This window comes from Musa acuminata, chromosome BXJ2-8 (assembly GCF_036884655.1).
Source record: "Musa acuminata AAA Group cultivar baxijiao chromosome BXJ2-8, Cavendish_Baxijiao_AAA, whole genome shotgun sequence".
NCBI classification, from domain to species: Eukaryota; Viridiplantae; Streptophyta; class Magnoliopsida; order Zingiberales; family Musaceae; genus Musa; species Musa acuminata.
Window position 1 is genome coordinate 44,646,060 of NC_088345.1, and position 14,210 is coordinate 44,660,269.

Below are 14,210 nucleotides of genomic sequence, written 5' to 3' on the forward strand. Positions count from 1 at the left end.
AGTAGCTTGCAAGTCTTCGAGGAATGACTCCGTAGGTATCCTTGGATTCCTTCGATGGGGCGCCAGACATGCAACCGCCACCGGACTAACAGTTCTAAGATCCCCGTTTGCCGCCTTCCAAATAACCAAAGCCAGTACATGGAAAGGTTGCATTAAACTAAAATGAGACCATTGGAGCGGTCATTACCCCCAAGTCAAGTACTTCATTGGAAACTTGCCGGTCTTGAGTCTGACACAACTAAAGGATTGACCAAGGCAACCAGAAACCATTCCCAGTAATCTATCTCTCTCCTCCACGAGATATTCATCTAGTAGAGATTGAGGCATCCAAATCTAATTGCCAACTGATAACTGATAGATTTCAGAGCCGAGTCCACGTATGAATGTCTTGTTTATCAATGTCCTCGACTTGAGTAAAAGTAGGGATATCTAATCTACAAATAGATTAGATTTCAGATTCGTATATTATCTCCTCCACTTGCAATTCAACTAGTAGAAGTAGAGACATCTAAGCAATGCAACTAGTACAAGTAAAGACATCTAATCTAATGCACAACATGTAAACATCTTATACACTATTTGACGTGATGATTTTTTATTTAAAAAAACACTCGACTATAAGTAGAGTGTCTCCAAATAAACAATTTCTCCTTTGGTGCCACAGGAAAATATCATTCCACCCACCTTGCTGCATGATGTTAGATCAGCACTTTTCTTGTCTAATATTATTTTTGGAGACACGAAGCATCTAAAACCATTATGCTACCATGGCCCCTAAATCAAACCAGTGATGGTCAAGTACGAAGCATGGCGTGGATCATTATCCTGCCCTGCTTCCATATCAGTATCTGTTGCGCTTGTTACAGTGAATTCGCCGTAAGGGATGGATACGACTCGTATTCTTTGCTAATGCATGGATATGACACCAGGCTCATTCGAATATGTTTCTATGTGTACTTCCATAATCCCACCATGATCGATAAACTACAGGCCAGCCGGCTTGAAGATTGGAAGAGGGAAGAAGCTCTCCACATCAATGGGGACTCGAAGCGCACGCCTCACGACCTCCGGCGAGGATGTCGACCCTTTCCAACCCGAAAACCATGGCCCCCCACCGACCTCCAGGGCTGCCATGTTGCTGCTAACGTCGAGGATCATCTGTGAAACATATGGATGAGCGGTTAAACACATCTTTTTGATATCTTTGGTTGATGTGTGCAAGACTAGCAGTTTACCACATCATTTATAGGATAATTCTACTAAATGGAAACATGATGAACAGATTTGTGTTCTGAGAAAGAAACAGACCTTGCCCTTGCCACCGTCGTCATTTCTGCGTTCCCATAATTGTAGTCTAAGATCACCGAAACACGTATCTTTACAGGCCGTCACAAATCCAGCTTCTGTTGTTGGGGCTCGCAAAGGAGTTCCGTGCTCTCCAGCTGTAGCCTCTAACTCAATCTAATTTTCCAGGGAACAGATGAAGAACATGCTAAAAGAGAAACATTTATTTGCAAAACAACAATCGATAAAAAACATATCATGTAAATTAGCCACTTTGCTAGTAAATAAAGACCCCAAAGCTGGTTTTGGAAAACAAGGTTTCTAAATCAATCCAGCTTCACAGTCTTCTGAGGCATCTGGTTGGGCAAAAACACATCAATGCGGTGTGATCCCCAAAAGTCTCATTTTTCTGGACATGGCCGGAAAAGAGTATGTCACCTTTTAAGCTCTGGGTTATTGCTTGGGTGAAACCATGGATTAGGCCTGAAGAATGACTGTTGGGCTATTCCATAGAAACTAATTTAGCTAAGGCAGGCATTAGTTTTGACTTCTAATCATTAATAAGACTACACCAGCATGACGGCACGAAAGTAGTAAAGAGAAACATTCAAGGATTACATGATGTAGAATCCAATTCAATTCTTGAGAACAGGATATAGGTAAGTTACCACATGTGTGTCATTTTCTGCAGACATATGCCAAAAGCCCCACTGAGCTATATCCCAGCTTATAGTTCCAGTCCAGGGCACAAATTCGTAGAAAGATCCTCCATAGTGGACTCCAATCTGAAGTTGCAAAATGATATCAGTGTATTCTAGTAAAGCCTGTTAGTTTGTCTCACCATAATAGAAAACAGTAAAAGAATAAATGACAGAAAACTAATATTGGTACAGTAATAAAAGAGAGCACACTATAAAATGATATCCTTTAAAATAGTCAATTTCAATGTGCCAAGTGGAGTCTCTTACACCAAGATTCTTTTGGATAATAATCCACGCATAATCCTTGCACTCTATATGGAGATAAGTTCTTAGGATGAATTAGTGGTGGGACAATAGGTGAAAAAATTGCTATAACTCAGATGGGAAAAAAATTACGAGCAACAGTCTTCCATCATCCATGTCAAGGATTTCCTTCAGACACTACCATTGACACTTTTACCAAATAGTTTTTAGCTTCCTTCTGTTAAATAGGGCATTCAGACGAGGCAGAACAATGCAGAAAAGAAAAACAATGATTTATATGGAAAACTAGTGCAAATGACACAAAACAGCAAAAGGAGTCTACAACTCTTTCACACAAACATGTGCATGTATACTCGTACAGGATATGCAACATGTAACATGTGTATGTATACTCATATAGGATACGCAACATGTAACATGTGTATGTATAAGCTTGTGCACGACGATGCCAGGTTCTTCAGCATCATACCAGGGCAGCATTTTCATAGTTATCAATCAAACCAGGCAACTTCCTCAAGCCTCCAGCTGCAGTTAAAGCAACCTCTCCTGATGCACCTTCAAAGACATTACATTGCACCTGCAATAGATGTAGGGCCAATCATCCTCACAGATGTGAATATCTAAGTATAACAGCAAAACCAATGAGCTGTAAGATCCCAATTATTTTTAAGAAGCTACATGGATCATTTACTGACAATGATCTCATATAAGATCTCCTAGAGAAAACACAATGAAAACAAAAACATATTTTATATACTTTAGACTCATATATCAGCAGTGTTGTTAGCCACATATAATAGAATGATTATTATGATTGGCAAAAAGTCTACTTGAGAAAAACCATGCATGACCTTTTGTTTATTACTTCACCCTGTTATTTAGAGATGGGGGTCTCTTGTTCACATCAGAAACCCATATTTGATCGACTTTGAAAGAGTTAGTTCAGGCTCCCTGTGTTTGGGGATTGTATTAAGACTATTAGAAATACATGATCATTCACTTGAATTATCTTGGACAAAGCCTTGTCTTCAGATGAGCTACACATGTTTCAATCAAGAAAAGAAGATTAATTTAGAAGCAAATGGTTGCTGTTTCACAAACAGCATTGCTACTAATGCTGTTCCATAAAGAAGCTAGAGTAATTAGATTCAATAGACACCACACTTGCTAGTAATCTCAAAGAGAGTGTAACCAAAGTCAAATTTCCTTCTGTCATCAATCACGTTCACTTATACAAAATTAGGTTGCAGAAAACACGTAACAACAATAAGCACACAACTCCAACGGAGCCACTTCTGTTGTATTTTGCATGAAAAGGGAGCACGAATTGAGTTGATTTTACCTCACAGGACTTCTTGACACATTCCAATACTCAAGACATATAACATACAGATTGGTGAAGGGCATTAAAGATCATCCCATGCAAAATATTACAAGATCATAAACTGTAATCATACCAAAACGGAGACATACCCAAAACCATTTTCTTGGAAATCCAGCACCCCAGTTTTTCTCTGAATAGGATGGGGCATTTTCGAATTCAAAACGTTCTCCATCCCACTCTATCCAACCTGTAAATTGCACATAGAAGCCAAACAGGCTAAGATAAATTTATTTTAAATTTTAATATTTCTAGGTCCTAAATACTGGATCTACGATTGGGCCCATGATAAGCATATTAGAATTGTGAGGATTTTTAAATAGAGTAAATATTTGTCTTTAAAAAAGTCTGACCTGCAAAACTCCACTCATGGAGTAAACTCCATTTAGAGCAATAATAATTATGGATTGGAGATGTTATACTGGGTCTCCTTATATACTACAATTCAGCTATTGATTACAATAGGCACCAGATAATCAGAGATCTAGACCTAAAAAAAAATAGGACCTCTGGTACTTTGGTTGTGACAGAAATTACTTAAATATTTCCTTGTATATTGGTTGGACCGTTAGCTCATTTATTTAAACCATTAGGGGTAATGCATGTTATTTCTCCAGGGGGAATGTAGCAAACTGTCCAACAAAGCAACTAATGCTGCATTCTTAAATTTGTCTCTGTAACAAAGAGATACTACACCAAAGTCAAAAGGCTTGATACAACGTGAAAAGCAATCACAAAGAGAGGAATAAATTACAGAGAAGTTAGGTTATCACCAGTAATCAACATGGACAAACTAAGCTCTAAAGAAAATGCTCTCTTCTGCTGTGGAATCAGGAATTGAAGGAACTTTTCCCTGCCCAACATCCCCAAGCCCCTCACCCGAACAAACGATGAACATGCACAGGTACACATGAAAAAGACATGTCTAGATGAATATGTATACATCTATATCGAATCTTGCATGCAAATAATTTATTTAACTGTTTACTACATAAGGTAGGCAAATGACAAGAGACTATATTCATTTTCACAAATGACACTCTAACAGGAATGCTTAGGACCTCAGGTTTCTTTCTTGCATCGGTCACAATGCAATTAATACCTGTTGACAGACCACCTGCCATGCATATTTGCCAATGAGGTTCAAACACAGGAAATGCTGCAAGCCAGCCTGCTGTTGATTTCTGCTTTGATTTGACATCACCCCAGCCATAAACTGGACGGGTGCTGTACTCCCAGCGTGCTGTTTTCACTGTTTGCACATAATTTGACCTACCAGTTGAGGATAATGATGAGATTAATACAGTTGATTATAAGACTTAAATGACATTATTTGATGCAACATGGTGAAATTGACTACACTAAACATCTAGTGGTTGGAAAGTCTGAAAATCATAGATATCTAGGCACCTAAAACAACACCAATCAAATAGATAATTGTTCCAGTTACAAATTTTGTTGTGAGGTGCTGATGATATCACAAAGATAATAGAAAAGGATTATTTTTTCCACAAAAGGAAGTCCCAGGTTCCGAAAAACAAATTTTGATTGTTTTAGTCCGATTCTTACAATTGCATGTTTCTTTCACTTGAATATGCTTAATAGAGTGCATAAAAAAAATCTAGAAATTTCTTTAAGAGATATAGAGAGTGATGAAAAAAGGTAATAAGGAAAATTTGCAAGTAGAATATGCAACACAAATAAACATAATGCATTATTACAAACAATATAACAAATAAGCTCTCTTATGATGATAAGACATGCCTTCCATCATCACGTATGAAACCCTGATGCCAAAGGGGAGTGACTTGGAAACCTTCTGAAACACGTTTACGAAAGTCCTGCATAAACAAGCCAAAATTAGAATTTCTAAGATAGCATTTAATGGAGAAAAATTACAGATGTTTATTCATTACTTATATAAGCACATGCTTATCGTGCATATGCTATAATTTTAGATATGATCTCATATACATGTATGTCAGGTAGAATCCTACTAATGTGTTATGCAAGTTTCAGTTTCCAAAAAATTTCAGCAAGATATATTATAAACTAAACAAGTGAAAATCCATAGTTCCTATTATCATGGTTTACTGTAAAACATTATGTTGCAATGTCCTTTCATAAATATCACAAAGTCTATTTTACATATTGTGCATAAGAATACAAATATCCACAGAATCAAGCCCTACAGTGTAGATGCAGGACCAGGAAGTACATGCAAGTCTGAAATCCAGCATAGACCTGCGTATACCACCGGAGTACTAGTCTAGTATATCACGTTTGAATGCACACTTCTCTAAATTGATCAAAACTTCATTGGTTATCTGAGTTTATTTTATCTTATTTTAATGCTTCTGCCCTCAAATTCTTACCCTTGGCTAGAGTACCATCCAGCCTCCCTTCTTTCTCAATCTCACCGCCTAATCAGCAACTTGATCCTGCAAACCACTGACCACCCCAAACCATTGAGGCATGGATCCAATTGTTGGTGTGAATACAAGTAAGATTTGACACCCTCCCCCAAACCCAAAAGGCCAAACACACTCGCCTTACTCCAAATGGACTTCACCTGCCACACACACTCATACCCTGGCCAGCCATCCAAGACCAATCCTTTTCTTTTTTGGCTATAAAATCCTAGTAATTCACACTGAAAGTAACATTTTCAGTTTTGTTTTTTGTTTTTGTCAACCAATCTATTCAATAAATTTACCATTGTTATATCTAGCATCAATCATCTCCAATCTATACTAAAGCCAGCAACGTTGAACGGATTTCCAGTCAGATGACTACAACAAGTTATGATCCCAGTCTGCCAGATCTGATTATCACCAATCAGCACCCAAATAACTTCCATTCATGAGCCAGCTCTTGACAACCAACGTTCCAATTCATAATCCACATAGGTGAAATTTTCCGATGGACATGCTTATCGACATTTTGAATACTCCTTCCAGCCCAAATCTTGTTCCCATATCAATCCCAACCCTAACATAGTGGAGATTGGCGAGTCGTCTCCACATGGATGGTTGGTCCTCGTGCACACCAAAATTATTTAACAGTGACTAGATATCAACAGCCCTCATGATTCTGGACCAGTATAGAGAATCTGTAGTAAGTATACAACATCAACATTGTAGGACAGAATTTCACAAAACACTGCATGTAGGGGCCGAGGAGGTGGAGCATGCAGAGGCAAACTCCAAGTACCGAGACAAGGCTGAAGGGCAGAGGCCAAGGAACTTCGTAAAACCGGTGTCAATGAGTTTCTCATCAAGATAGCCGAAAGTGAAGGACTTCGGGTCATGCAAGAGTGCACGACCAAGGAACGAAGTAGTCAGTACGCGGTGCTAGACCTTCGCTACTCAGGAGAGTAGGCGGCAAAGTTGATGGAGAAGACGGTACAATCCCAGAGGCGACCAAACCTATTATTGAATTACTCCAAGTTGGGGTGAAAATTTCCCGCATTCCAGAAGTTCAATGGCATTGAGAAGGTGAATCACAGTAGCTAACTCAACGCAAGGAGTGCAAACACTTCAAGTGCTTCAGAAGTGTGAGCAAAGAGCAGGCGAAGGCCAGTAACCAGCGCAATGCATGGAGTACAACCTCGAGGAGGCGGGCGAAGTCAAGTAACCTTTGCCTTCTCAACCCTTAAGAGAATGGGCGAAACCGAGTACCCCAATTCTCTTATCTATCCAGCAGAGGAGCTCTGCAAAAGTTCAAAGACCCTTCGAAGATAATGGAAGACAATAGTTATCAAATCCTCACCAATGGTGATCAGTGTTACTGAGAGTAGATTGTCCGCTTCATTTCCCAACGAAATGCCAATCGAAAGCGGAAGTGATGCGAACCTACTTGGATATGACAACTAAGTGAAAGAAGAGTCAATGAGCAAATTTTGTGGAGGAATGACCCAAATCTTCAGAAGTTTGCGAGACGATGCTCGTTAAAAGCTCCAACAAGCATCCACCCAGTTCAAGCAGCATGAGGCATTTGAGAGACTGGCGCAGTAAGGATGGTCTTTTCCTTCATTTGAAGGATCCGCAGGAATCAACAAGGATCAACACAACTCAGCCAACCCCACACCGGAGTCAGAGTCATTGGTGAGTTGAAGCAGCATGGTGGATCAAAAGGTTCGACTACTCGAAAACAACAGTGGAGAGCAGTTGGGAGCCAAGGGACGCATTGCAGCTGGAGCAGAAGATTGAAGACTCAGCAGAGGCAAGGAGTTGCAATGTCGACAAAGGCTTCGACGAGGACATCGAAGGAATAAGTGGGGGAGAATGTCACGGACAAACTTCTAAACAGGGTATTTGATGTAATGCTTATGTATGTCCGTGTCTTTTGGTATGTTCATGCTTTGTACAGCATGTAGGGGGACGGCCGAAGGCTTGATAGTCCCATTTTAGTTGGGTCGGTGGCCGCTTTAGGCTTGTAAATAAAGGTTGTGTCATGTGGACACGTGTGAGAGATTTTTGGTCTGTAATGGACCATTTTACCCTTTGTTGTGCAACTGTTCAGAGCTTGTAAAGTTTGTTTGTAATTTGCATTGTCTATAAAGTGTTTTTCGGAGATGTTTGCTTGTGGATCCCGAGTGAGGCCTTTTCTCTGTCCTGTTCTCTCTTTTGTGGGACCTAAGGGACCATGGGAGACTTCGGGGAGGCTGACCTTTGCGGACGGACACGCAAGGGTGCCGCACGACTTAGGCAAAACCAGCTAAGTCCGTGACAGAGGTCCACAACTCAAATCTTGGTCACCCATAACTAGGTTGCAAAGAAGTAACCTGAGTTGAGTTATATATGACACTATCCTATACTTGTTTATTTTCAGTTGCTAGTTCATGATTTTTTTTTCATGTAAAAATAGTTAATTATATTTATGCACGAAATTATACTAATTACTAAACGAGATAGCTAAACCATAAAAATAAAAAAAACATACAAAATAAGGTGTTCACCAACTGTGAATAATAAGAATAAAAGGAGTTGAACCTGAGGTTGAATCTCCTCAAATGGAGGAGTTGAACCTTTCCCAACTACAAAGGTGTTTCCCAGCATAAGTTCATGCCTACCTATGAAATAACATTTAGTAGATAGGAATTATGTTCAAATGAACATAACATCATTCAATACAAAGTGCTAAATGCTAACGCAAAAAAATAGAAGCAGAATATAAAAGAACAAGAAAAATAACATAATTATCTGCCACAGGATTCACATAAATGTTAAAAGTAAAAATATAACAACAGTAGAATATATTACTATAATGTATTCTGTGGCAATAGCCATCATACTGTGACACAGTCATCAAAAGCACAGGCATAAAATTAAAGCTACAAGCACCCAGAAAACAAAAAACTTTAAAATTTTCTTCATAACCCACAGTATCAAACAATATGCCTATGTCAAATAAAATATTGTTTGTATGTTGTATTCTTTATCTTTTTTTCTTTTCAAATATGGAGAAAAGGTCAAAGAGGGGTTTATTCATATGTCAGCATTTTTGCTTTCTCTTTTCTTAATGTGGTGACAGTTAAAATCAAGTTTCATGGGTTAGATCAACCATGAATTGAGCCAGATACAGCTAAGAACTATTACTAGTTGCCTCACATTGTTTGAGATCAACAAAAATCAGCTAGATCAGATATCTAAGTCAATCCCAACAATCCAAAGTCAACAAATCAGTACTTAGTAGACTGCAAAAATTAATTATTTTTGATAAAAGGGACTTTTAATCAGGCTTGGATCTTGCCAGCCCAATATGCAGCATAAGATCGATTTACTAGATTAACCATTAGACATGGTCAAAACTAAACTATCCAGAATCTAGTTTTGATTCCCAGTTGTCAACCAAATAGACATTTTGTCGAATGCTGTCATCAGCATCAATTTGGTTTACAAACTTGGATATGCATAGTCAGTGACAAAACTCTTGACTCATGAACAACCAGGTCCCCTCGGTAAAGTTTAACCACTCTAATCATTGGAATGGCATCCATATGAATCCTAGGATTCTTGGTTTAATCTTGACAATATTCTTTATGTAAATATTAATTTTACAGACACTAAAATTGATTGTCGTGGTAGCTCAACACAAGCTGACATTCTTCAAGAGACTAGATCCCTCTGCTTTATCTAGATAAATTGTCTTCCAACATCATAGATGCTATTTAAACATTCATAGGAAAATTTTAAGCTACTCCAATGTGGTCTTTTTTACTTATTGATAGTTTTGTCACATTAATCAATCAAAATGGGGACTTCGATTATGTTAGAGAAATCAATGAGGAACAAGGCCATAACTTATTATAAGAAATCTTGCATTATAAGTAAACAATACTACAAGAAAAGGCCATTATTTAAGCAAAAAAAACAGGCTTACTTCCCCAAAAATTCTTTGAATCTTTTGTAAATTGACATATATACTTATCATCGGGGCCAAGAATCTGAGCTCCAACCCCAGTAAAGCGAGGCCCGTGCACTGCATTATCCAACAATCCCATTCCATTTGGAAATGCAGGATTCTCCACCGAGTACATGAAGCAGAAGCTTTGCCTACACTCAGGGATCGATACCTTGAAATACCATCCTTCGAAAAACAACCGTGTAGTCCCGTCAAAATGATACCTGAAAATTTTCACATTGACTTGATTGGAATTAAGCAAGTTGCACGGACCGAAAGAACACATAACAACATATTATACATTTCCCTTTTCTTTTAACAATAAAAAATGATGATGTTGTCAACCACTTAACCACTATTAAAAGAATGTTGAATTATAACTTAAAGAAGAAAAGAGTACATAATATTTAGAACTTGGTGAATACATATTAATCAAACTGAATAAATCTAGAGAAGCCAGAGAAGAAACAAGCTGCATGAAACTAGAAAATAATCATTTTCTGAGCAAAGAATAAGATGCCGAATAGGAGGACCGTAGCAAAACCTGAATTTATGACTTGGATTCCTGCATAAACATCTACAGTTTCTTCAAGAAACAGGGATGGGCCAATAAGAATCACCAAACCCATCTTAACAATCACAGCCATAACTAAAGAAAATTTGAATAGTAAAAAATGCCAAATAGGAATTCAAGCCAGCACAAATCACCGAACTAAATTTCCAAACTTCTTTAGTCATATACGATTACCCGCTATGGGGAGTCCTAAGTTCCCTGTTAGGTGGAGTGGGCGTGTAAACAGGCGCAGCCGAGACCGGCGTCTTCTCTTCTCCATCCGACGCTGCCGGAACCGGCGCCAGGTCTCGGGACACGGCCCGGCACCCAAGCCCTCGGGCCAGCGAGGGCAGATGGGTGGAAAAGGGCACCAGCCCAGCCGTCAACGGATTAACATGCCTCCGATTCGGGGCAGCGGAAGCGGTGGGGAAGGCACTCAGGCGGGTCAGAGCGGCAGATGAGGCGACCTCCATGGAGATCTTTTGGTATATGATACGAAGGGCGATAGCCCAAAAGAAACTCCAAATAAGAAGAAATGGGAAGGCCGCGATGTCGTCTCTCTTCTTCTTTCTCCCCGTTAAGGTACGGAGAGAAAGAGAGAGGTGAGGTGAGGAGAGGAGCGAAGTGGCGTGTGGAGTGTGGGAAGAGCAACAGGTGGCTGAGGGTGGAGACGTACGTGAGCGGGGGAGTCCACTTGTTTCTTCTTCGACGAGGTCGACGATGCTCGAGAATTGAGAGGACCTGAGCCCGGCGGGTCAAATTCGGATCCGACCCGTCTTTGAACGATCCGTTAAGAGATCGTGTCGGGTTCGAATGACATGAATCCGCACCCTTGCCATCGGCCTTGATCCATAATCCCACCTCAAATGATAACGGACTCGGGTCGATGTACTATGTAGTGCATCCGTGACTGGTGCTTTAAAACGCGTGCATATGGACGCAGCATGTCCGCATAGATATTCTAGGCCGATGTCCAAAATTATCTTTTTCTCAAAAAAAAAAAAATTATGAGGAGTTCCAATTTTTTTACCTTAAAGACAAATCAAACAATCCTGTGTATATGGATCCGAACCACATCAAACGTCAATAATTTTTTCTCTCGATATTTTTTATATTAAAAAGATTGGAATATTAATTTAGTTATCTTAAGTTAGGTCAGGTGGAATACCTCGAAAACAAATCAAATAATCCTGTGTATACGGATCTGAATCACATCGGATTGATTAAGATGTCAACAACTTCTTTTCTCAACATTTTTTGCATTAGAAAGATTGAAACGTTAATTTAGTGACATGAAGTTAGGTTAGGTGGAATTGCTTGTGAGTTAGAAAGTATGGAGTATATGATAATAATACGTGTTGTAATGAATAGATGAAGATGATATGTTACTCAGTTTACATCTCTATTACTCTACGTAAATAATCTTAATTTTCTTAAAATTTGGAAGTAAAACAATTATATCTTTATTTATATTCAAAATAACTTAAGGTTGGATTATTCTTTGATTCGGCTATACAATACAGAATCAATCATTCCTTAATCTATCTACAGTCACGTAAATACCACTTAAAACCAACCCCCCTCGTTACTTATCATTCTCTTAATCTTCTTTTTTCTTATCCATTTCGGAAAACTAAGTTGAATGTTAAAAGGGATCATGTCAAAAACTTTTACTGACATTGGTCTTCGCATAGGAAGGAAACATATTAAATCCGATACCATATTAAGTCCATATTCGTTGTTTGAGACCCACAGGTTATGTTCCCATGGAATTAAATGTAAATAATTATGAGTTTGCTAGGCTGAACATTACATGAGAAGAAGAGCAGTTGGTCAACAAAATATATGTTTATATATCAGCAAGATGCATAATAAAGTCCAGAGGCATTAGTGGGGGGCACAACTCTCGGAAACCAATGCCTGTGTTGGATCAAACATAGCTGGGGAAGAATAATGCCCAGACATGCTGAGGTGAACATGTCTTCATGATCATGCTCTGTTCTTTCGATGCATTGCACACCTCGAAGAAGCCTATATATACTGATGCATTCATGGCTTCCGTCATCTCAACAGAGGAGGAGCTCGAGGACCGGCAATGGCGAATTTTCGTTCACTCCTCCTCGTCGTCGCCGGTCTTGTTCTTCTTGTTGCCAAGGAACGAACTATGGCAGCAGATTTCAACTTCTACAGAGACATGTCCTGCTACTGGGGTCCCAAGAACTTGGCTGTCTGGAACAATGGCCAAAACTTCGCACTCAGCCTCAATAACATCTCAGGTATGCAATAGTTGCTCTATTTTAAAGTAGATTCATAAGAAATCATCCTTTTTCTATTTAAGAAGGTGAAATGATGCATAATGGATACATGCGCAGTCAAAATAGAATTTGGAGGATCGTCTTTACCATCTAATATGTTTCGGTGAATGCTTTTAGGTTGTGGAATCCAATCTTGGAATCAGTTTCTCTTTGGAAGCATAGAAATGCAGATCAAGCTGGTCCCCGGGAACTCTGCTGGTACTGTGACTACATATTACGTAAGTCCCGCTCCGGAATGCTTATCGTGAAACACGTAAACAGAGTATGTATGATGTTGGATTGAGTAGTTTCTTCCTCTGCGTTTGGTCCAGATGTCTTCGACAGGGGACAAGCATGACGAGATCGACTTCGAATTCCTCGGCAACGTGTCCGGCCAACCCTACATCATCCACACCAACATCTACACGCAAGGGCTGGGAAACAGAGAAGTGCAGTTCTATCCTTGGTTCGACCCGACTGCTGCTTTCCACAACTACACCATACACTGGAATCCAAGCCAAGTCGTGTAAGCTCTCTGTGATAAGCTGAAGCACATCTCCCCTGTAGTTTCTGAACATATAATGGTCATCGACTTTGTTCTACTGTTGCAGGTGGTTCATTGACGGCATTCCCATTCGAGTCTTCAGAAACTATCAGCAGAATGGAATTGCGTTCCCCAACCAGCAAGCGATGAGGGCCTACTCCAGCATTTGGAACGGCGACGGCTGGGCGACCAGAGGTGGGCTCGTGAAGATAGACTGGAAGAACGCTCCATTCACGGCGAGATACCAGCAAGTGAACCTGAGAGCTTGTCCGTACTGGCAAGGCAGCACTGCGCAGTGTTCTGCGAGTACCCCGGCGAATTGGTGGACTTCGCCGGCTTACAGTAAGCTGAGCTACGCACAGCAGGGTCAGCTGATGTGGGCAAGGAGCAATTACATGATCTATGACTACTGCCAGGACAAGAAGAGGTTCAACGGGAAGACGGCCCCCGAGTGTTCTCTGCCTCTGTATTAGCAGAGCTGTTGCTGCTTCCCATTGGTTGGTGTTGATGGAGATGAGTCAGTTTGCTTTGTTATCATTGTCATTATTATTGCCACACATGAATAAAAAGCATCACTTAACATGAGTTTAATCATCATTAAGAAAGTATGCTCGGATACATCGTTCCCATTGGAAATCCACGCCATCTGTTCGAGGAGTGACACGTTTCTCAAAGTAGATCGACCGGTTCTCCTCCCGCAATGCAATCAAAGGGGGAAAAAATCCATGGACTGAGGAGTTCTTATACACGTTAGTTAATCATATATTCATATAATAACTATAAT

The 14,210-nt window shown here is 39.8% G+C and overlaps 2 protein-coding genes across 3 annotated transcripts; one reads left to right on the forward strand and one right to left on the reverse strand.

Annotated features, from left to right (window-relative positions):
* Window positions 1-560: 560 nt before the first annotated feature.
* LOC103995049 (probable tocopherol cyclase, chloroplastic) lies at window positions 561-11,315 on the reverse strand. Of its 2 annotated transcripts, XM_009415538.3 has the most exons (10): window positions 10,784-11,315; window positions 10,015-10,259; window positions 8,625-8,704; window positions 5,395-5,471; window positions 4,733-4,902; window positions 3,723-3,820; window positions 2,719-2,826; window positions 1,953-2,069; window positions 1,309-1,461; window positions 561-1,158 (listed from the first exon to the last, which is right to left on the reverse strand). In XM_009415538.3, the coding sequence occupies exons 1-10, from the start codon at window positions 11,059-11,061 to the stop codon at window positions 985-987; spliced, it is 1,500 nt and encodes a 499-aa protein (XP_009413813.2). In that variant the 5' UTR covers window positions 11,062-11,315; the 3' UTR covers window positions 561-984. The 2 variants fall into 2 exon arrangements, with proteins under 2 accessions (XP_009413813.2, XP_018686198.2); XM_018830653.2 differs by lacking the exon at window positions 8,625-8,704.
* Window positions 11,316-12,670: 1,355 nt separating this feature from the next.
* LOC103995047 (xyloglucan endotransglucosylase protein 7) lies at window positions 12,671-14,020 on the forward strand. Its single transcript, XM_009415537.3, has 4 exons — window positions 12,671-12,864; window positions 13,021-13,121; window positions 13,215-13,408; window positions 13,494-14,020. Exons 1-4 carry the CDS (start codon window positions 12,684-12,686, stop codon window positions 13,897-13,899), a joined length of 882 nt encoding a protein of 293 aa, XP_009413812.2. The 5' UTR covers window positions 12,671-12,683; the 3' UTR covers window positions 13,900-14,020.
* Window positions 14,021-14,210: the final 190 nt, after the last annotated feature.